This window comes from Mytilus edulis, chromosome 5 (genome assembly GCF_963676685.1).
Source record: "Mytilus edulis chromosome 5, xbMytEdul2.2, whole genome shotgun sequence".
NCBI classification, from domain to species: domain Eukaryota; kingdom Metazoa; phylum Mollusca; class Bivalvia; order Mytilida; family Mytilidae; genus Mytilus; species Mytilus edulis.
The window spans coordinates 6310296-6335259 of record NC_092348.1 but is presented as its reverse complement, the minus strand read 5'-3'; the positions used below and the strand labels follow the sequence as shown (position 1 = coordinate 6335259).

Genomic DNA, 24964 nt, shown 5'->3' with positions numbered 1-24964 from the left:
TGTCTGTTCGTCTTTCTCTTCTTGTTGGCGCCTGTTAAAACGTTTAAGCCCACTGTATTTATATACACCTGTCCTTAGTCAGGAACCTGTTGTTCTGTGTTGTTGCTTGTTTGTGTGGTTCATAAGCATTATAGTTTCTCCATTTTGATACAGATTAGACATTTGTATTTCCTATTTGAATTGTTCTACATTTAGGGGCTAATTATAGCTTCTTGTTCAGTGTGAGCCAAGACTCGTGTTGAAGGTCATACTTTGACCTGTAATTGTTACCTTTTATACATTGTGACTTGGATGGAGAGTTGTGAATGTCTCATATTGGCACTTGCACCACATCTTCTTACTTATATATATTTAGCAGAAACTATATTGCCAGATATCAAATGACATAGAAGTTAACAACCATGTGTCACTGTACAGCCTTCAGCAATGATTTAATAACATAATGCATGGTTATTCTTCATTTAAAAAAATGAGAATATGGGAACACAGATGATGCACCCACTTGAAAACATCTTTATAAAGGGACACAACTCAAGAACAATAAAAGTGACGCTACTTAATCTGAGTTTTGTGGTGATAAGTATTGTGTATAGGTTTCATGTTTGGTTGGGGATAACTTAAGTTACAGAACGAAAACTTTTTTTTTCTATTTTTCAATTTATAAAGGGGCATAACTCTAGAACTGTTAAGACACCACCAAAATTCAAACTTGATCTGTATTTAATGGTAATAAGCATTGTGTATAAGTGTCATTACATTTGGTTGAGGCAAACTCAAGTTAGAGAACTGAAACCAATTTTGGGACGTACTTCTAGACGGACAAGGGTAAAACTTAATGCCCCTCCACTAAAGCGGGGGCATACATTTTATTTTTATATGGAGATTTTCTCTGTTCCAGATGGTGACATTTCTATACAGGTTTGATTGTATTTCAATACCTCAAAAACTGTCATGGATATCACCACACTTTCTTAGCCATGGTATTTATCCAACTAAAAAAATGCAGGGTTCCATACTCAATCTATAATACAATTCTACAAGAAGATCATCAAGGAGCCCTTAAAAGTTCTTTCAACTTGCCAACTGGTCTTGGAGTTATCAACTATGCTTGGTTAACACACATATACTACATACGGTATCAAATTTAATTTGTGTAAAGCTGTCATATGAAAATATCCTGAGAATAAAGTCTTTTACTGTGGAATAACTCTTAACATATATTCCAATTATCACTTTAACTCTATTCATACTATCAAATAACATAAATAAAGGCCATTTGTATTTCAAAAATATTTTATTGTCATCTACTTCAGTGGTAAAAGTAAAATAAAGTGGAAAATAAAACAACTAAACCATGTTTACATCATTATCTTGTACAACCTTAAATCAACACTGGGTGGATTCGTTACAATTCCTTCACTCATCTGACTGATCATTTTCTATCCTAAGAATTTGTTATTGAAATGAGCCCTAAAGATTTTAGTATTCATTTATATGTGGTACTTCTAAAAAAAAGTATGAATGTTAAGAGTGCAAATAAAAAATTGTACTGGTTCTTAATGTTATCATTGACCTGTATTTCCAGTGTTATCACTTCAATCTTCCATTTCGGTTTAATGAATATTTACCATCAAACCTTAACAGACATCCATATTTTCATCTGACTGTCATGCGTAATGACAATTGATACTTAACAATATCAGATAAACTTATATCAAGCTAAGTTATCAATTTGCAAGTATAATACAGACAGTCCCACAAAAACTTTTCAATCTATTTTTTTTATACCATAAATTCAGAAATTATTGCGATGTTATTATTATTGTGAAAAATACGACAGGGTTATCATTGAAATAATTAAAATTTGCATTTTTTTTTTTTATATGAATCAAACAGGATTTTTCTGAATATCGCAAAAATTAAAATCACATTTTAATCTAAAATCTCAAGAATAAATGCACACAATAATTTCTGAATTTACAGTATTTGAAACTATTTTCTGTCTACAGACTTATTTTATTCTGATGATAACAATAAGAAAATAGAGATCAATATCAATAATTTCATCTATGTATGATTAGGTTTTGATGGTAAAATTCCACTAAGTATGTTATAGACCAATATGATATGTTAAACAATAACCCAACTGACATTTTAACTGTATTATAGCCCCAGTACAAAAACTTTAGTATTACTGAACAAAATCATTTTCCTGTTAGCAAATGTCTTTAAAAAGATCATTCCAGCAGATTATTGACGATTTGGAAAACAAAAATGTAATTTCAATTGATACATCAGCAATATTGAGGTCAGATATCAGAAACAAACTAGCCTATACTAGCAACAGTAAGAAGGAGGAGTGAAACTGTTATAAAATAATGACATTTTTGGCAATTTCATCGAAGGAAATAATTTTTGATTGAGCAAAATCAATTCTCATATTCTTTATTGGATTTCAGAGTTGCAATTCATACATATGTGCACTAAACCGCTCTTTATCTTCTGACAATTTTGCTACATAAAATTAATTCAAAGAAAAATTTAAGCAAAATAACTAATTAAATTACAAAATTTTATAAATTCTTATTAATTAAATAGGCTTTATACTACTGACCATTAATTACTGTAAATAAAAGTTTGAATTGTTTTCTGGTGCAATGGATTTCTTTTTTCATCTAACTACTGGCATATCTATAATCTGAGCAGGTTGCTGTGATTTTGTAAAATTCAACAGCATTGAATATCTTAATTCTGTGAGAATAATGTGTACAAGGAAGGGAGACAACTCTTATTAAAACTCAAAGGAAGCAAATTAAAAATACAGCATGGGAGATAACTCTAATCTATTTGGGGTCAAGGTCAGGCAACACTATCAACAAAATCTGACTGACAAAATTAACATTAACATGATTATATAAACAAGGAGACTTCAATCCAACTAAATATACAAAATAAATAAATCAAATCAGAAATAAATAACAAGGCTTTAAAACAAAAGAATTTATACATATTATAGTACTAGCACCAACAGTCCTTAACTCGTTAACCTCACAGATATTGTCAATTTGAACACGTTTTTTTGTATTATCTCTAAGAGAACTATTAGTTAATCTGTCAATATTTACAGAGAAAATAAAGCTGTTTTACAGCTAACAAAACCCTGGAATTTTAGTACATCATATCTAAATAACAAGAATATATAACATCAAACCGTATTATTTATATAACAATTCAAACTATCCAGTTATTCAATCAGGTCTATACGTAATTCATTCTTTATCTCTCAGCTTCTGTTCATTTTCACTGTAAAATTACAGGTTTGTCTGAATGTTTTTGTTTATTAGAAAGATGACACATCATACAGGTTATAGACATTCATCACAGAAAAGTATAGGACATTTAATACAGAATTTTAAGAAGGCCCTCAAAGTTGAGACTTGCATCATAAACAGAGACAACACAAAATACCAGAGTTTTTACTTGAAGATGACCTTCTATCTGTTAATGTAACAGATGAAAATACTCATATAATGATGTACCCTTCTGTGAAATTAATGTTTAAACAAAATACACAAATAAAAAGAGTTGACAGCATTTTTCACAAAATAGAATGACCATAGTTTTAAACATCAAACATCAAATAAACCTTGGGTTTAAATTCCCAATTATTGCTTGTAATTTTCTCTAAAATATTTTCTTATACATGTATTGCTTAAAAAAAATCCTAAACATTCCTACATATTGCATTCTATAATTATTATTATGAAATAGTGCACAAGTAAATTTTTGATTTTGAAAATCTTTGGATTTATTAAATGAAATTCAGGATGACTAATCTCTAAATATCATCATATATTATAAAATGTGAATCAATTGACACATACAATTTCACAAACAAACGAGAAATAAACAGATACAGAAAATATTACTAAATACTAATTCAGTTGATGGAAAAAGGGGGCATTCTGGAATGATTTTGCAGATCATCAGAAAAATAAAAGTTTTGGAATGAATTATCAGAAGTAATAAGTTTTCTTCAAAAAGTGATAAAGTGTTGATAGTTATGTCATAACTTCAAAATAAACAAAAATAATAAGTGGATTATCTTTCCCTTACAAGTAATTGCTGGATTTTCCAAAATAGTTTTCTAATTGAGTCCTCATTCAAATTATCCTTCTTTAGTAACCTTGTTAATTGTCAATTTTACATCAAATTTAACTTTTTAAATTTCAATATTTAAATTGTTTACAATTGATTACATACTAAAAATGAATTAAAAGAGACCACATTTAAACACTGAAAGCAATCGATTGAATGTAATGAGAAGATTCTTTGGCACAGAATGTTATAAAAAAATACATGATTATCATGAACAGAACCAGATTTTACATATTGCAAACGTAGTCATGTATGTGACATTTCCCTTAATTCTCATTGCTTGGATTATCAGCCTTATAACATCTGATGATTTGTCATGAACTATTTGGAGTTTTCAGTAAAATAAATGATAATGATATGTATAATTCAACTAATCTGCACAAAGACATTTAGCTTCATGCATTCTTTTTTTCTTTTTTACAAAAAATCAAGATAATAAGCTAAGCTAAAAATGAAATAAGAAATTCCATTTTCTTATATCATTTTTCGTTCCTACTAGGGGAGATAAACCATACAAAACAGAGAATCATGGGAAGGAAATATTGTCATGTTATGATTTGAGACAGATTGCACTGACTAAAGGTAAACATTGTATGATTTTGTCATAAACATTTGACATTGTATGATTCTGTAATAAATATTTGACAATGTATGATTTTGTAATAAATATTTGACAATTAAATATTCTGTAATAAACATTTGACATTGTATGATTCATAATAAATATCTAACATTGTATGAAATATGAAATGTCAATTGATAAATAGCCAATGCTGATTTGTGTGATGTAAGACTCTGAATAATAAATACTCTAAATTGTATAGCGTGTGTGAAAAAGAATATTTAATATTACATGACTTATTTGATAATATAAAATGCTGAAAATATTCAACACAGTATGACTAATGTGGTATGAAACCCGAAAAACACACATTCAACAATAAACAACTTGTGTTATATAAAATGCTGATTCAGACCAACTTGTTTGATTGGCCGATGAATATTACATGTATCCAAATTATGTCCTGTGTAAATAAAGTGATGGTTGTAACAAAATGGTCTCAATACAAAAACAGTAGTTAATATAAATGTTGTAAAAAAATTCATGAAAAATATGAAGTCAAAAATATGTTCCAAAACAATAGTAAACTTGGAGATGAATGCCAGCTGTAAAAACTTCTATCTTATGGAAAACATGAAATAATATCAAGAATCAACACCACAGGTTAAATGCAGTATTTGTCATTGTTGGGGTGAAAGAAATTCTTTCTCTCATTTTCAATATTGTCAAAAGGCAGTTAGGCAACAGGTAGACTTTATTTGCATTCAAATGTTGATGAAAGTATTCCATTCGAAATATTTCCTAAATTTTACTTGAACATGGGTCTACGTTAATACTGACCCCTTATGACAAACACATGATGTTTCACCTGTGTGGCTGCTTAACATTGCACACATCCCTATCTTTCACACTTTACACAGCACAGAAATCATTTTCTTGTTATCAAATTATATTAAAATACTTTTTTTAATCTGGTTATTGAGAAATTATAATTATATGAAATGTTTAAAGTGTCATTGATTATTATTTATTAACTGAACATTTTATAATTCACTCATACCAAAAGCTGATGAACATCACAAATCAAAATATCAGATCTATATTCTCAATGCAAATAAAAAACAAAGTTTCTGTCAGTCTAAATCTAGTAATTTGTACTCTCAATTTAGAGATTTTGCCTAAACCTTATTCATGTATAATCAATAGTTTTTTTATTCAAGTGCAATTTACTTTTGAAGTGGCTTTTTTTAAGGAAACAATTTAACTGCAAAATTCATTGCTATACACACAGATATTTCCTACTAAGGGTCCATGATGAAACTGAGAAACATTAAGAAATTTGACATAACTATAACACAAAAGTTTTATATTTTTTCAATATATGGCAGGTACTCATTTTGTATTCATTTTTCTAAATTCTCTTCAAAAAATCCAAAAGGGAGTTATTTTTGAAATTAAGGTGGTGACAACAAGCACCTTAATGGGGGAAAGATAACTCCATTATGTCAAATATGCTAATTACTAACTTCATATAAAATTTACAGATAATGTAAAAGGTCTTAAATTAAAGCTTAATATGGCAGCAAATTTTGATTTTTATATAAAATTTAGCAATAGAAAGTTTTCTCTGGACGTAATTTGTGTGGTAGTCAAGGGAAATAACTCATATCAACAACTATTGGAAACTATCTATACCATTAGTATATATAATTCTGTTTATGTAAAAACAATTTTGATTTACTTCTCACTGGACTGTAAGTATCTTTATGAGTAAAAATAAAAATCTTAATGAAAAATGTTTAAAAAGTGAAATTTGATTAATATCAGCTGTAATGTTCCTTCTATTACTTAACAATGTTTTTTTTTTCATTTGACAATGTTTCTTTAAAGCATTAATTAGCCAAATAGATTTCATTCATGCAGGCTTTAGCACTATAAAGACGACAACACATTAACAAACAGATTATTTATCAACAAGTTGTTCATAGATCTGTGACTTGATAATGATGTGAAGCACGTTTTGTCGGTGGACCTTGTTGAATCGGCTGTTGACCATATGGACCAGGACTGCTGTACCCATAATTGCCACCATTCTGTGTTGGCTTGGCTGGCGGAGGTCCTGGTCGGCCAGGGTATGATTCCAGTGAGGCAGGCATTATAGCAATGCTGTCTCTTTGTTTACCTGATGAATCACTTGTCAGTTTGTTCTGTATATTATGAGTGTATGGATCAAAATAGAACTGTTCCTCTGGAAACATGACGGAAAGCCGTTTTATATGACAGCTATGACACCATAGATGATCCTCGATTGGATAGCAACGTTTGCCTGGCTCATCTGTTAGCTGGAGACCACAATCCTGAAATTATACAAACTTATTGAAATTCTTCTCTTATTTTGACAAGGCAAACATGAATATATTAAGGAATTCATCAAATTAATTTTTCAATCCACCCCTATACTCCTTCATACTGACAAGCTGTTGTTCTTGGGGAGTAGTATGGTTTATATGTTTTCATTGCTTCTTTTTTTATATAAAACTTTAAAGTAGTTCCATTTAATTTCAGAGTTGTGACATGAAATAAATATTATTATGACCAAAACAGGGATAAAGACAGACATTTGGATGTCTTTACTAAATAGTGATTTAACACAATCAAACTTTATGATGAGCTATTTTTTTCATGGTAAAAATCAATAACATAAAATCAAGCAATAGCCGCTTGTAAGTGAAAACCAAACCTCAGCCAAACTGTTCAGTCTAATGCAAGAGGAACATTCCAAAAATAGCCAGTGAAATGATTTATTAGTGCTCAAATGTATCACAGTTATTTCACACATAAAACACATTTTATGACCCTTTCCATCATGCATTCTGTGTGTGCACTACAAACTTCCTTCATCATATATGCTGATTATTTACATCTAACTTTAACAAGAGGAACATGTATGGTTAAGTTTTCTATCAGATAACTTTAACAAGAGGAACATTACATATTTGTTTTTCGTTCATTTTTTACATAAATAAGGCCGTTAGTTTTCTCGTTTGAATTGTGTTGAGTGAAGACTTGCATCATGACTTTACTGTGGACAAAGCTTAGTAATCTAATTATGTACTTTTGTATAATAACATAGTGTTGATATTTTATACAGTATTAGCTGTAATCCTGCTTGATTTATACAAAATCTAAACTCCTCATAGGGTTCAGAATTAACTGGTTTCAATGTATAGGATAAGTCCTGGACTAAAAGTCATTAGGGTATAACACACATAGAATAAACATTTACATTGCTAAAAGCCTTTGATGTTTTTTTTTAACAAAATAATGTTCTTTTCAATATAACAATGATAAACTATGTATCAATCATTAAAGAAATATCACAACCACAACCAGTACAAATGTATTTATAGTAACAAACAAATAACTGCAAACAATTATCTAATCCCTCAAAAACACAGATAAATTTTCACAACGGTTTTTACTTACTTATTTTATTGTCAAACATATTCCTTTAACAACATAGATAAAACATAAATTATTCCTGGTTCTAATCGGCAATGTGTCTGGTTAGTTTGGGGTATACGTCAAAGAGAACACAAACCAACAAGAAATTTAAACAAAATAGAAAAGACTTGAAGAGGTCAACAAATGGTCCTGATCAAAAGACAAATGTTAACATAAAAAAACAAGCTCACAATAGAGCATAGAGAGAATGAGTTTCTATCTGACAATAAAACATAGGGATTAACCAAAAACACTACATGCATCTATGTAAAATAAAATACTTAAAAAGAAAAGATGATATGGAATCTAGGACTACAAAAATATACACAATCAGTATAACGGTAGATCTTATCATAAGATCTCGCAAAACTTTATCTACTTTTAAAAATTCAAATATTTAAAACATAACTGTAAAAAAGTTTGGAAAACAAAAAAGTATATTCATGCTGTATAGTGACAAATCTTTCTATCTAAACATAATGCAAAACAAAATCCTTTCTTACTGATTGTCTAATGGTACTCTATATCTGTGGAAGCAAATAAACATATTGTACATACGATCCATGAACCATGCATTGAAAATCATTACAAATCATACTTATATCTTAAAGCCTAGACAAATTATGGACGTAAGGATGACTTTACACAGAGGGAAACATTTTCAATTTCGTTTTAATTCGACTAAAAGAGTAAAAGTTTTCAAATACAATATGATCTATTTTCAAAAAGATATACAATTCTGTAATGAAGGCAAACATCTTATATTTACTTAGAATCAGGTTTGTAAATGTCATAAACCTTCAAAACTCTTTACATGTTTTTGATTGGAAGTACCTTTTTCAATAAAATTGGTCAAAGTAACTTTGAGGGCCCCTGTTAATCATCCGAGTTTAACATGATTTAAATATATATTTTTGTAAGTTATGAGACTACTGTATTCTAATGTTGAATTTACAAATTCAAAATTAGTTATATTGATGTTGCCAAATCGTTCACTTCGATAAAATGTTTTACAGGAAAAATCAAACTAAAATGTTGCAACATAAAACCTTGGCTACAACAATCTAAGTTAAATTATCAACACAACATACTAACAAATGATAGATGATGTATATGATACCCTAGATATAAATATTCTGCAAACAGGAAGTTGATGAACAATGGATGTGAAATCAAACCACACAATCTAGCTTGCTCTCAATATATGCCGGAAAAAAATTGGCGAAAAATTCATGGTATGGAAAACGGACAACAGTGAACTAATATATTACCTCTCTCAGAGCAGAGGAATAAAAATGTGTTACTGATTGAGAAGTTTTATATAGCCTTTAAACCTCCTAATCATCAACCTCTAATAATAGACTGTTATACCGTCTGACACTAGCCATGAGTATTATTGTTAACTCACCTCACAATGGTAGCAGTCAACATGATAATCTTTATCCATAGATACAACACGAACTGTTTCCTCTGTACCCTACAAATCAATAAATTACAACATTTACAAAATCTCAATTAATACTGTACATCTTTCTATCAGGGTTAAATTTAGAAATCGTTTACACAAAATTAGATAATTCAATTCTTTAACTGCTTGATGAGTTCAAATTTGAGGAAATTAAAAAGCCATAAATTTCGATCCGCAAATCTACTTTAAATATTTCTACAAAAGTAGGTTTTGTGCTTATGTTGTGCTGTAACACCACCATCCCAGGTTAGAGGAGGGTTCAGCGCTCACAAACATGCTTAACCCAGTCACTATCTAAATGTACCTGTCCCAAGTCAGAAGCAAGTAGTTAATATTTGTTTTTATTTTATTGTTTTGTTATAAATATAGACTTTGTTTTCTAAATTGAATTGTTTCATATTTTTCATGTCAGGGCCTTTTATAGCTGACTATAAGGTATATTTTTTTCTCATTGTTGAAGGCTATACGGTTGCCTATAATTGTTTACATACACTGCCTTTGAACTTTAGTGGATAGTTGAATCTTTTAATTGGTTAATAAATTCAGTTATACATGTACATGTTTGTATAACTCACCTCTACTGGTGTTATAGCTTGTCCACAAGCCGCACATTTTGGTGCATATGTCCTGAAAAAATAAATAATTAGGAAAATGTTTTATTTTTTCATATTGAAGTGCAAAACTGGAACATTTAGCAATACACATTCATGTTGGTAATATATATAAGCACATAATTTGTTTATATCATGCGAAAGTTAAAATATTGTTGATATTGTTCTTTTTTATCTCGACCATGCTATTGACCCTGTATTTTGAAAGGCTGAAGACACCAAGATATATGACTATTTACATTCAATGTTTTTATTGATTGTAATTCCTTTGGGGGTTCATGTGTGTTTCCTCTATACCCCTCCCCTTTACAATGAGTTCAGTTATTCATTACGGTATAAATCTTCAATGATAATGATGATGTGAACCTGAGCTGTATCTTTAGACTGTACATTCAACCGTTTAATCATATCTTTTTCAATATCGGTCAGATCATATCAAACTGTATAATATACCATAGTTGTTGCTTATATTGTGTATGTTTTAATCATAATTGTTGACTAAAAATGCCCTCTGTGGGACCTTGAATGGAACAATAAGTATTTGAATAAATTTAAATTATATCCCAATGTATAAGAAATTTACCTATGGTAATCTTCTATGCAATAAATTTTATTATCTACATCGATTGTAAATGGAACTCCATCGAGACAGTCATTACATACACAACACCTAAAACAGCCGGGATGATATGATTTACCCATAGCCTGTAATATCTGAAATAAACCAAAAACAAAACCATTTATCATTTACCCATAGCCTGTAATATCTGAAATAAAACAAAAACAAAACTATTTATCATTTACCCATAGCCTGTAATATCTGAAATAAAACAAAAACAAAACTATTTATCATTTACCCATAGCCTGTAATATCTGAAATAAAACAAAAACAAAACCATTTATCATTTACTCATAGCTTGTAATATCTGAAATGCAACAAAAATAAAATCATATAGGATTTCAATATAAATGAGAAGTATGTTGGTTTCGTTTCTATAAACCCTGTATACAAAATAGCATGCCAGCAGACACAATTAGCAAGATATTGAAATTTTAACATTGAATTTGGCATGTTTTAGTATTCTGTCTTAGAAATATATATTCAGTACAAGAAGACATCTCCAAATAATGTAAGCAGAAATGTTTTGGTAGTCTATATATATGCATCTGCCTTTAATATTGTGTTAGCCTATAGCTACATAGATGTTTAATAAGGGAATCACTAATTTTTTGTTTTCAAACATCACTGATTTAGCAATGCAAAGGATTGCATCACACACATAGATTGCACGCCATGAAAAATAATAATTTACGTATATGCTGGGACTAGCTTTTTTAAACTCCCAGACACAATAAATTTGAATTACCAATAAATCTTTTTAGTGAACAAATTTGTAAAATGATTCTCACTCTAATAAATTTAATTGCATTGCTGGATTCATTTCTTTCATTGATGTTCATAAAAGAATCACATTATTCTAATTTAAACTAAATATATTTACATTTGACACCTAAATATTTATTTGTTTCTTTAATTTGATAAGAAGACAACAATCTTATGGTCTATTAAACTGAAGTGTTATTTATTTATTTCCCACACAACTTTCATGACTACATGTGCACACTCTATGACATTCTTAAAACAATGCATAGGAATTTATAAACAAAAGACGAGTTAAGCTTGATTTCAGTTGCAATTTCCTGGTTTAGTTGTTAAAAATGCAATTATTTGAATTGAATGATTCTTTTCTGTAATTCATGGTCTTAGGGTGGTAAATTTAAAGTGTTCATACAAAGTGTAATTCTTTTAAATGCTTTTATATCCCAATAAAATTACAAAGAGAATGATAAAATTGTTACAAACATTTAAGTACATACCATTTCCATTATGAGATGACCACAAACACAACATTTTTCTGCCGTTTGTTGAAAACCAGAATACTAAAATCAAGATAATCATTATCAGAATACTAAAATCAAGATAATCATTATCAGAATACTAAAATCAAGATAATCATTATCAGAATACTAAAATCAAGATAATCATTATAAGTCTAAGAGTTAAAAAGTTAAAAGAATATTTTTACTTAATCTGTTTCAATGTTTGTCCATCAATATCTTATAATGCATTTTAACAACTTGTAAGGAAAGTGAGGGTCTACATTTTGCCTCTCATATTATGTAGTTCTCTCTAAAATTCCCTTATTTTCATGAATACCTTTATATACTAGTCTATTGAGGATTTCATGGATATGCTGAAGTCTGCATACATGTAAATTTATTTTGAAAATTTATACTTCTTTTACAATTCAAATTTTTGGTTTACTGTTACCTATATATGCAATCTATTACAACAAATAAAATTGAATCCACAATATTTAAAAAAGATTGGCAGTTCCATGAATATGAAGAATTGCATTTTGATGATACTAACAATAACGGTATACAAAAATATCTATGATAAATTGTATAACTTACTAAATAGTCTTCTTCACAATACACCCTTCCGTGAACATTATAGAAAGCTTTCCCTCGTAACGTTCGACCTAAAAAAAATTATTTCAGATAGGAAATCTCAAAAAGTTAGTTACATATCATTATGCAAAATAGTTATTGAAAAAAACAGCTATATCTCTAAAATTTAAGATTGAGCCCATGATAATTTCATCATATTCTAAAATTTTAAAGGATAATTAGTTGTAAGATTCTTAATGTGCAAAATTCCACAATTCAAAAAGTCAAAAAGTAAAAAAATATGCTAAAAATGTGGATACCATATAAGTTACTATCCAGACATTGTTTATTGTTTCCTATAAATATGGAACTTTTGTAATCATGTGGTGATTGAGACATAAGATTTAGTAATGAGTATGTTATAAATGTGAGTCAATTCTGTTTGCATGAATATGGTAGCTAATGCCTATAGCTATGTTATAAAAAACTAAGTCCTTCTAGCATGTCTGGTGTCTTTAATTAAAACATGTTACACTAGATTTCACCAACCAACAGAATGTTTAATTTAACAATTCATTGAATGAGAATTTTTATTTTTCTCGATTGTTTTGTATAAAAATATTTGATATGACATAAAATACCAAAAGTGGTTTATGTTTATACAATTAATACATGAATGATTTGACAGTTCACAACTGAATTATCTCAAATCAGGATTAAAATGTTATGATAATAACACAGACTGAATCTAATTTCAGGTGAATTGAATTGGTTGCCTAGTTTTCTGTTACAAAGTTGTCTCAAGATAGGGACAGGTTTGAAAGACTAACGTGTCCATAATCTTTTCAATTTTGTTCTTATTTTAGACCTTTTAAGGCATTTCCACATTATTTTTCAAATTCGATTATAAAAATTCACTGTGCGTCACTTCTTAAGCATGCAAATAACCTAAGGTCATCGAAAATATAAACAATGTTTACAATGTTCTTACTTCCCACCTCCTAGGTGTATATATAATATAAACACCACAAACAACATGTGGTAAGGTGCATTTACTGGCGGCAGCACTCTTAACTAGAAAATCTATTGTATATATGAACTTACCACATGAACAACAGACAAAACATTTGGTATGGTACAGGTTGTTCATGGCCTGACATGCATCACTAGCTCCTGTAACCCTCTCACCACATTTAAAGCACTGACCTACAGAATCAAATAATACAATTAATATAACTTCTAACACTGAAACAGGATGCTACTACATTGTAGGAGCATTTCATTATAAAGGTGCTACGTATACAGTACCATTTTACTGGAAATTAATTACTGATTGTATTATGATCAAACTTAACATTTAATAAGTGTAGACATGATTATAGAGTGCAGTGTTCTCCCCAGGGCCTTAAAGAACTGTGGTACCCTGGTGCTATATTTTCTACCATGATGCAATCTTGGATGATTTGATAATAAATTGTATAGGGGCAATGGTGCTTATCTTTTGGAAAACCAGTGCTGTTAATTTCCATGGTGCTATTTGGAAGGGGAGAGCACTGTGAGTGATCTGACAAACATACTTTTTCTATTGTAAGAACTATGATGGCATGTGTCTGAGAAATGTCTGATTATTTCCTGTGTTTCTTTTTTGTTTTTAATTTACTGTTCCATTGATAACATATCAAGTCATATTTACTTTTAATGAGATTCTGAGTTACTTAAAGAAATGTTTGTGACACTATATATAAAAATATGAATATCTTTAGAATTAACATACAGAATAACAATATTCTTAAATATAGTTTTATTTATAGACATCCTTCTCTACCAAACAGTCAACTGTTGACATTGATCATGAGATTTTAATTGATACATATATATACTATTTATAGCACAGATTCACAATAAAGATGTTATAACAAATCATAAACATATCATTTGATTTTGATATGAAAATAAGCATGATAAGTACAAATACACAAGCAACTTTTTTTTCTTTAGTAGTACTATAGAAAGGTTATAATACAAGTGTGTGGGTCTTGGCTTTGATTTACATAATATATGTAAGTTTTTGATATCAAATACAACAGATATAATATTACAGAAAGTAAGACTTTCTCTCTGTATCTGGTATATGAATCTCTGTGTATACAACATTGTCATGGACAGTTTGCAGGATGCTATTTTTTATTTTTTTATTTTTTAAAAATCCCTTTTTCTGTCAGAAATACAAGCCAATATCATTATAAACTAAATATCTAAACTAATGTCATTTGGACTAATACATGTATTGTATATGAATGATCATCATTCAATTAACATCATGTGCAGAATGAAATTTTGTACATAATTTCAAATTTCTGATTAATCATTTTTCATGGTTGCCAGTCACATATATTCAGAAACTAAAAAGTAATCATGAAAATTGAAATCCAAAAATTTTACACCATTGTACAAAATGTTCACTAGTCAAGGCATATTATTTTTTTTTTTTTTTATTAAATTTCAATTTAAAAGTTGAAGGCCTAGGTCTCTTTAGGATCTAATAAAAACTTTACAAACACTTAAATTCATCTTTTTTACAATCTACCAATCTTAAGTTCAAGCTACCCTACAATTATTTTAGGAGGGGTGCTGACACATATAATTGAAAAATCCAGAAGTAACGCTTGGCTGAGCATAAAATTGTTAATAACCATTATTGTAGTAGTCACCAAACTTTTTACCTTTCGAACCTTATGAACTAATATTTAGTCACATCCTTGGTTTAATCGTAATGTTTACAGTTAGTCAGAAAACCTCAGATAAATGTGACGAAACAGGTATGCCCAAATTTGTCAGGTATAATGACACAAAGCACATGTAACGATATATCAACAGTTAAATGGTAATAACAAATGAATTATAATACATGTAAAATGTTCCGCTATCGTTCGATCAGTTTTAAAAAATTTAAAAGACTAAATAAAATTTAAAGGAAATTCCTTTCCTCTTAATCACTTATATATATTGAATTTAAATCCCCAGGTTAGAATTGTAAGCAAGACACCTTTTAAAAAAATGTCAAGTTTGTCGTTTCTTCCTGCAAGCATATAATTTATCACACTTAAATAAAGTTTAACATGTTTACTCTTTCTATCTAAAGTAAAAGTTTTCACTGTAGGAATTTACAGTCCAGTCCCTCTTTTAAATCTCACCTATCTGTTTAATTGTAGAAATTATACAATTGTCTGGCTATAATTACAAAAGAACAATGCTTATTTTGTTTTAAGATCTAATAATTTCATTAACTTTATTCAAAATATTCAGTACATATGATTTCAGTTACAAAAAAAAATAGCTGTAGGCTTTTGTCTCTTTGATCATGTTTTCATCAATATCAATATAAACTGTTTAACATGGTCAATAAGTTTTATATCATGTTTATGTACTACAGTATGTATGTATATGTTCACCTTTTTTGCAGGTATTGGTACATGATTACAGTACACCCTAAGTGTCTGTCCATTTTGTTAAACATGTTTTTATAATTTACAATAATGATAGGTGTTGTTCATCATGTTCATAGGCTTCCCACAATATTCATACATGTAAATCAAACACAGCATATACACATATGCATGTACAAATGTAACATATACAAAAGATAAACAACACATGTGTCATCAAATTGTTTTACACATATTCCGCTTTTTTCTTCATTTTTTACTATTCCAATACCATTTCATTTAAAGGATAAAAACGATAAAGATACTTGTAATTTGAAAAGGATGCAACTGCATATATTTGATACATGTATACAGATACATTTTGTATCCAGTTGAAAAATTAAAAGTACTGACCCAAATCTCAATTAACATTTTACCATTATTACCATGGTCAAGAAAGTATATTTAATTCTTGCCATGGTGAAAATGAAATTTATATAATTGACCTACATGTATCAAAGAAGGGACCTATTCCAGTGCCAAATCTGTCTAAACCTTCATATAAAAAAACATCCCCTGTGGTAAACAGCAGATTCACCAGTTACTTCATGCAATTCATAATTACATGTACCTCTAACATACATGTCTGGCATACAATGCACATACATGTACATGTATAGGCATTGAATGCAACTTTTAAAACGTATATGTACATGTAGATCAGGTACATTGTACATGTAAAATTTTACGAAAATCTTTTGATTATAATCCTGACTAATTCAACAACGTGGACCATCATATCAAGTTCAATGGAAATCATATCAATGATTCTATAATCATAAAATTGAGAATAGAAATGGGGAATGGCTACAGGCTACGATTGGGTATAAATTAAATTTTATGGTAAAACATATTTCATATTGGAGTTCTGGATTTCGGTCATTCACACCTTGATGAATATGATGAACACTAAAAATGGATTTATATACAATGTAACAGTATGTATTCCAAAAAAATAACTGGAAAAAAAATTAAAGAAAACAGAATCTTTCAGAGTCAATCTTTAAGTAAATACATGCATACATAAAACTTTTCCACATTCAGCATTGTTCAGTAATGAGGACAAACTGATTTATTTTCTTTTTGACAAACTACAAAATGTACTTGTACATCAAATTTATATTTAAATAAGTGGTACAAGCAAGTGTGAACAAGAATGTGTCCAAAGTACATGGATGCCCCATCCACACTATCATTTTCTATGTTCAGTGGACCATGAAAATGGGGTAAAATCTCTAATTAAAATTAGAAAGATCATATCATAAGGAACATGTGTACTAAGTTTCAAGTTGATTGGACTTCAACTTCATCAAAAACTATCTCGACCAAAAAATTTAACCTGAAGTGGGACGAACGGACGGACAGACGAACGAACAGACGGACGCACAGACCAGAAAACATAATGCCCATAAATGGGGCATATAAAACACCTTTATTTTAATTATATGTTGATGGTATTGACAAACAAACAAGAGGCTCTCAAGAGCCTGAATCGCTCACCTGAATTTTTTTGGTTTAATCTCTCATCAATGATTATTTTGGCTTTTCAATTTATTTAAATGTTCTTTGAATCGTCCTATTTTCTTCAAAAGCAAAAAAAAATCATTTTCTCCTATGTTCTATTTTAGCCATAGGAGCTATGTTTCTTGACATACAAGGAAATGAAATATAAAATTTATACTAGATACTCTGAAACTCTGAAACTCATTTAGCCTAAGTTTGACTGAAATTGATACAGCAGTTTCATAAGAGAAGATTTTTTAAAGTAAGTCAACATGATGAACAAATTGTGAAAAAAGTCTTTAAAGGGCAATAACTCCTAAAGAGGTCAATTGACAATTTTGGTCAAATTGACTTATTTGTAGATCTTACTTTGCTGATCATATTTGCTGTTTACAGTTTATCTTTATCTATAATAATATTCAAGATAATGACCAAAAACTGCAAAATTTCCTTAAAATTACCAATTAAGTGGCAGCAACCCAACAATTGGATGTTTGATTCATCTGAAAATTTCAGGGCTGATAGATATTGACCTAATGAACATTTTTACTCCATGTCAGATTTGCTCTTAATGCTTTCGTTTTTGAGATATAAGCCAAAAACTGCATTTGACCCCTATGTTCTACAGTAAGTAACGGCGGCCATGTTTTTTGACGGATCAAAAATCAAAGCACACACTTTGTGCAGGATAATCTAAGGAACAACCATGCTAAGTTTTAACCAAATCCATTCAGCAGTTTCAGAGGAGAAGATTTTTTAAAGTTAGCAAATATGATGAACAAATTGTGAAAAATTGTCATTAAAGGACAATAACCCCTTAAGGGGTCAATTGACAATTTTGGTCATATTAACTTATTTGTAGATCTTACTTTGCTGATCTTTTTTGCTGTTTACATTTTATCTTTATCTATAATAATATTCAAGATAATGACCAAAAACTGCAAAATTTCCTTAAAATTACCAATTAAGTGGCAGCAACCCAACAATTGGATGTTTGATTCATCTGAAAATTTCAGGGCTGATAGATATTGACCTAATGAACATTTTTACTCCATGTCAGATTTGCTCTTAATGCTTTCGTTTTTGAGATATAAGCCAAAAACTGCATTTGACCCCTATGTTCTATTTTAAGTAACGGCGGCCATGTTTTTTGACGGATCAAAAATCAAAGCACACACTTTGTGCAGGATAATCTAAGGAACAACCATGCTAAGTTTTAACCAAATCCATTCAGTAGTTTCAGAGGAGAAGATTTTTTAAAGTTAGCAAATATGATGAACAAATTGTGAAAAATTGTCATTAAAGGACAATAACCCCTTAAGGGGTCAATTGACAATTTTGGTCATATTAACTTATTTGTAGATCTTACTTTGCTGATCTTTTTTGCTGTTTACAGTTATCTTTATCTATAATAATATTCAAGATAATGACCAAAAACTGCAAAATTTCCTTAAAATTACCAATTAAGTGGCAGCAACCCAACAATTGGATGTTTGATTCATCTGAAAATTTCAGGGCTGATAGATATTGACCTAATGAACATTTTTACTCCATGTCAGATTTGCTCTTAATGCTTTCGTTTTTGAGATATAAGCCAAAAACTGCATTTGACCCCTATGTTCTATTTTAAGTAACGGCGGCCATGTTTTTTGACGGATCAAAAATCAAAGCACACACTTTGTGCAGGATAATCTAAGGAACAACCATGCTAAGTTTTAACCAAATCCATTCAGTAGTTTCAGAGGAGAAGATTTTTTAAAGTTAGCAAATATGATGAACAAATTGTGAAAAATTGTCATTAAAGGACAATAACCCCTTAAGGGGTCAATTGACAATTTTGGTCATATTAACTTATTTGTAGATCTTACTTTGCTGATCTTTTTTGCTGTTTACATTTTATCTTTATCTATAATAATATTCAAGATAATGACCAAAAACTGCAAAATTTCCTTAAAATTACCAATTAAGTGGCAGCAACCCAACAATTGGATGTTTGATTCATCTGAAAATTTCAGGGCTGATAGATATTGACCTAATGAACATTTTTACTCCATGTCAGATTTGCTCTTAATGCTTTCGTTTTTGAGATATAAGCCAAAAACTGCATTTGACCCCTATGTTCTATTTTAAGTAACGGCGGCCATGTTTTTTGACGGATCAAAAATCAAAGCACACACTTTGTGCAGGATAATCTAAGGAACAACCATGCTAAGTTTTAACCAAATCCATTCAGTAGTTTCAGAGGAGAAGATTTTTTAAAGTTAGCAAATATGATGAACAAATTGTGAAAAATTGTCATTAAAGGACAATAACCCCTTAAGGGGTCAATTGACAATTTTGGTCATATTAACTTATTTGTAGATCTTACTTTGCTGATCTTTTTTGCTGTTTACAGTTATCTTTATCTATAATAATATTCAAGATAATGACCAAAAACTGCAAAATTTCCTTAAAATTACCAATTAAGTGGCAGCAACCCAACAATTGGATGTTTGATTCATCTGAAAATTTCAGGGCTGATAGATATTGACCTAATGAACATTTTTACTCCATGTCAGATTTGCTCTTAATGCTTTCGTTTTTGAGATATAAGCCAAAAACTGCATTTGACCCCTATGTTCTATTTTAAGTAACGGCGGCCATGTTTTTTGACGGATCAAAAATCAAAGCACACACTTTGTGCAGGATAATCTAAGGAACAACCATGCTAAGTTTTAACCAAATCCATTCAGTAGTTTCAGAGGAGAAGATTTTTTAAAGTTAGCAAATATGATGAACAAATTGTGAAAAATTGTCATTAAAGGACAATAACCCCTTAAGGGGTCAATTGACAATTTTGGTCATATTAACTTATTTGTAGATCTTACTTTGCTGATCTTTTTTGCTGTTTACAGTTTATCTTTATCTATAATAATATTCAAGATAATGACCAAAAACTGCAAAATTTCCTTAAAATTACCAATTAAGTGGCAGCAACCCAACAATTGGATGTTTGATTCATCTGAAAATTTCAGGGCTGATAGATATTGACCTAATGAACATTTTTACTCCTGTCAGATTTGCTCTTAATGCTTTCGTTTTTGAGATATAAGCCAAAAACTGCATTTGACCCCTATGTTCTATTTTAAGTAATGGCGGCCATGTTTTTTGACGGATCAAAAATCAAAGCACACACTTTGTGCAGGATAATCTAAGGAACAACCATGCTAAGTTTTAACCAAATCCATTCAGTAGTTTCAGAGGAGAAGATTTTTTAAAGTTAGCAAATATGATGAACAAATTGTGAAAAATTGTCATTAAAGGACAATAACCCCTTAAGGGGTCAATTGACAATTTTGGTCATATTAACTTATTTGTAGATCTTACTTTGCTGATCTTTTTTGCTGTTTACAGTTTATCTTTATCTATAATAATATTCAAGATAATGACCAAAAACTGCAAAATTTCCTTAAAATTACCAATTAAGTGGCAGCAACCCAACAATGGTTTGTTTGATTCATCTGAAAATTTCAGGGCTGATAGATCTTGACCTAATGAACATTTTTACCCCATGTCAGATTTGCTCTAAATGCTTTCGTTTTTGAGATATAAGCCAAAAACTGCATTTGACCCCTATGTTCTATTTTAAGTAACGGCGGCCATGTTTTTTGACGGATCAAAAATCGAAGCGCACATTTTGTGCAGGATATACTAAGGAACAATCATGTAAAGTTTCATTCAAATCCATTCAGTAGTTTCAGAGGAGAAGATGTTTGAAAAATTGTTAACGACGACAGACGACGACGACGACGACGACGACGACGACGGACGCCAAGTGATGAGAAAAGCTCACATGGCCTTTTAGGCCAGGTGAGCTAAAAATGGCTTATAAATTACATGTACATGTAAATGTATGTATAAGCAATTACCGACTGAATTTGACAGTTTGTTCATTAGTTATGTGCTGTGTCATCACTGTTCCAGGTTCATAGGAAGGCTTAGCATTGCTTACTGTGTTTAGTTCTCAAAATCATGTACAAGTTTAATGTCACCACATTCTTTTGTGCCTGCCAGGGCCAAGTCAGGAAGGAGTCTGTACTTCAATTTGTTTTGCATATAAAGTTTAATGCAGTTGATTTTTTTTGTTGTACATTCAACCACAACAAGCTAGAGGTGGCAAGGAAAACAACTCAACTTCAGATTAGATCAATTGAAAACTAACTATGTTTGCATACACAAAGCAATGAAAACTCACCAAAATATTCACCCTGTGGTGTCTTTTCAAATTCATCCTCTAACTGTTGAGTTAATGCTGCTATTTTTTTCTCTGCTTCTGTGGGACCTTTTGAAGGTGGTGTTACACTGTAAGGTAATTGAGCTTGAGGACGAACTGCTGCTGACGGTGGTGTACGCCCAATGTGACCAGACGACTGTGACACCACCCCCGGAGCAAACATTCTCTGTTGGGAAGTAGGTTGTGATGTCTGTGTATAACGTGGATTTCTCGGTGGTATAACTGGCACAGGTTCAGTTTTATGAGGACCATGATATGGAGGAGGTGGATTTTTAGGTACTGGTGATTCTAAAGAATTCTTACGAGACGTTGTTATTCTCATATTGTCCTGCAACTGTTGAGTTAATGTTGCCAAAGTTTGTTCAGCATCCAAATGATTTTGATGAATACCATTCTGGTGAATTGGAACTCGTGCAGGTATTGCAGGTGGAGGTGTAAACGTTTGGGACTGTCCTATATGGGACTCGTTTTGTATTCCAGTAAGATTAGAAACACTATTATGTGGAGATGACGAATGTTGTCTATGTTGATAAATTATTTCATTATTATTATTTGTCATATGAACACCAGGCACATGATGTTGAATATGTGGAGGAGCATGTTCATTAAATCTACTTTCATTCATTAAAGACATATTCCGATGTGCAACATTTTGTGGAACACCTTGATAAAAAGTATGTCCATATGAATTAGGTACTCCATGATCCTGTGACAACACAACACTCGTTCGCGGACTAGGAAATTTGTCATACATCACACCAGACATTCCCGCTAAACTTGTTCTTGGGCTTGAATGTTTACTTTCCAATGAGGCGCCACTAATGCTTGAACGTGGACTCGCTAAACTTGATCTAGGACTTCCAAATTTCTGTTGATCATATGGTGGTGGAGGGTGGGAGTTAATCATACTAGTCCTCGGACTGGAATTCTTTGAGTCTCCACCACTGCTGTAATTCAATGTGGAATTATAATGATCCGTACCCTGCTTCACAACCTTGTAATTCAAATTGTGTTGAGAATTTGCCATTACATGTGGGTTGTTAGTGACTGTCATATTTTGAGAGAAGTGTTGATTCAACATGTATTCATGACTAGGTGCTGGATATGCTTGACGAGAAATGTAAATACTTCTATTCATTTCATTAATATTTCCAGGATTCATTTGATGTCCTTGTTCAACTTGACCCTCAATCTGACCCCCAGGTTTTGGTGGCAATTTGTTTTGTTGTGTTAAGCTTTCAAATTTAAGATATCTATCTGAATTTGATATTAGATTTGCTGGTGAAGACTTATGACTCTGCATCATTCTGATTCGTGCAGTCTCCTGCTCTAATGACTGTAGATTGGCCATTATCATTAATGTATTGTTTTGATACGGTCCACACACAGGAATGTGTTTCACACGCTGATATTTACCCAAAAATAATTCAAAATGATCAATTCTTCAATATTTTACCATTGTTTATATCCTAATTATTCAAATAAAATCCATCTTGTTCCACACTTTAATGTCAATCTCATAAATTCCATTAATTAATTTTACACACATTCCTTAGATAGCGAATACACATAACTTTGTGTTTTCTTTGTAACAATGGCGGTATTGCGGAGTGATATGTTAAACCAACACGTTTGTTACTTTCTAGACATATTTGGTTATCTTTATTATACGCATTGAGCATTAACATATCAAACTCAGCTTAGTTTATCAATTTGTGAGTCCAGTATCTTTTAAATTAATCACAATCTCACACATTCCATTGGAACTTGTTGTGGTCTTAACGCGGAAGTACCTGCGATTTACAGTTATGTTTTTTAATGTAGAGGTGTCCTCTTTAAGGTCCGCGCTACAAAATAGGAATTTACAGGAATAATTGCGAATACTTAGCTACAGCAGAGTATAATACATATATGTCTTTGTCTATTGCAAATATTTTTTTTATTAATTTCAGATTCTTTCTTTATTAATAAATTTCATGTTGTAGTTATAACTTTACTTGCACACAGATCTAGAAAACTGTGCAAAAACTTTACGACAATTGAATGAGTCGATTGTTCGTTCTTTAATGTTAATTTTCCTTTTCCAGTGTGATGTTGTCTTTTGTTTTTGCCTCCTTTTTACATTTTGATTATTATAAGTTACATTTGACACAATATGTCATATTACAATTTAAACTCGTTCGTTAATTACGTCCGTTTCTTTGTTGAAGTTTGAGGATATAGTATAATACGGCATGGATTCATGCCAGGCTACTTATTTCTGAGACTTTAAATATTGTGGTCGAGGTTGACCGGAAATATGTAAAAAAGGCATCAAGACAAAATATGTCAGTATTCTAAAACGAATGGATAAACATTTCATCCAGCTGGACAGGTTAACATCCTACTATTCTGTCATTCTATCAAATTTCAACTATTCAGTGTCCATTTGGCCCAAGTTGCAACCGAAGCGGGAAAAAATCTTTTGAAAAGGAATAAGTGCAGGAAAGATCTCTCAGAAGACTTCTTACGATAGTTTAACCCGGGAAATTTTAGAAATTGTGGTCACAGTTCAAATAAGACATTTGAAAATTGTTGAAATAATTACCTTTGGGAGTGTCAAAAATTGGTTGGAAGTATTTGATAATTTGCATGCTTATTTTGGTGACTTCGAATCTGTTCAAATTTTTAATTTTCTACTCTATATACCACTTTACTTTATTATCTTATTTAAAAAAAACACATATAATTAAATGGTCATTGAAAAGTCAGAATGCGTACCTTTTTTGTCATTTTTTTTAGTAACAACAAACAAAAGAACTATGTCAATTGGAACTGTTTTGATACTATAACTGCCCTTAAATTTTTGCTAAATAACATTTCTATTCGCCTTATGGAGATTCAGTATATCGTCAAGTTATCGGAGTTCCAATGGGAACTAACAGTGCACCACTTATTGTGGACCTG

At 30.5% G+C, this 24964-nt stretch overlaps 1 protein-coding gene across 3 annotated transcripts; it reads right to left on the bottom strand.

The window, feature by feature from the left end:
* Positions 1–1275: 1275 nt before the first annotated feature.
* LOC139522819 (Wilms tumor protein 1-interacting protein homolog) lies at positions 1276–23638 on the bottom strand. Of its 3 annotated transcripts, none has more exons than XM_071316379.1 (9): positions 21980–23623; positions 13862–13963; positions 12782–12849; positions 12182–12244; positions 10887–11017; positions 10268–10319; positions 9633–9701; positions 8207–8229; positions 2663–7077 (listed from the first exon to the last, which is right to left on the bottom strand). In XM_071316379.1, exons 1-8 carry the CDS (start codon positions 23373–23375, stop codon positions 8218–8220), a joined length of 1893 nt encoding a protein of 630 aa, XP_071172480.1. In that variant the 5' UTR covers positions 23376–23623; the 3' UTR covers positions 2663–7077; positions 8207–8217. The 3 variants fall into 3 exon arrangements, with proteins under 3 accessions (XP_071172479.1, XP_071172480.1, XP_071172481.1); XM_071316380.1 differs by lacking the exon at positions 8207–8229 and adding an exon at positions 8728–8751 and having other exon boundaries at positions 6578–7077; positions 21980–23617; XM_071316378.1 differs by lacking the exon at positions 8207–8229 and having other exon boundaries at positions 1276–7077; positions 21980–23638.
* Between the last annotated feature and the right edge of the window lie 1326 nt (positions 23639–24964).

Bases quoted from the DNA above. Each gene is read 5' to 3' on its own strand.
- LOC139522819 (XM_071316378.1), bottom strand. From the start codon at position 23,375: ATGATAATGGCCAATCTACAGTCATTAGAGCAGGAGACTGCACGAATC. The intron at 13,964-21,979 runs GTGAGTTTTCAT...TTGATTCTGTAG, and splicing joins ACCACAGGGTGAATATTTTG to GTCAGTGCTTTAAATGTGGT. The intron at 7,078-9,632 runs GTGAGTTAACAA...GTATAATTTCAG, and splicing joins TTGACTGCTACCATTGTGAG to GATTGTGGTCTCCAGCTAAC.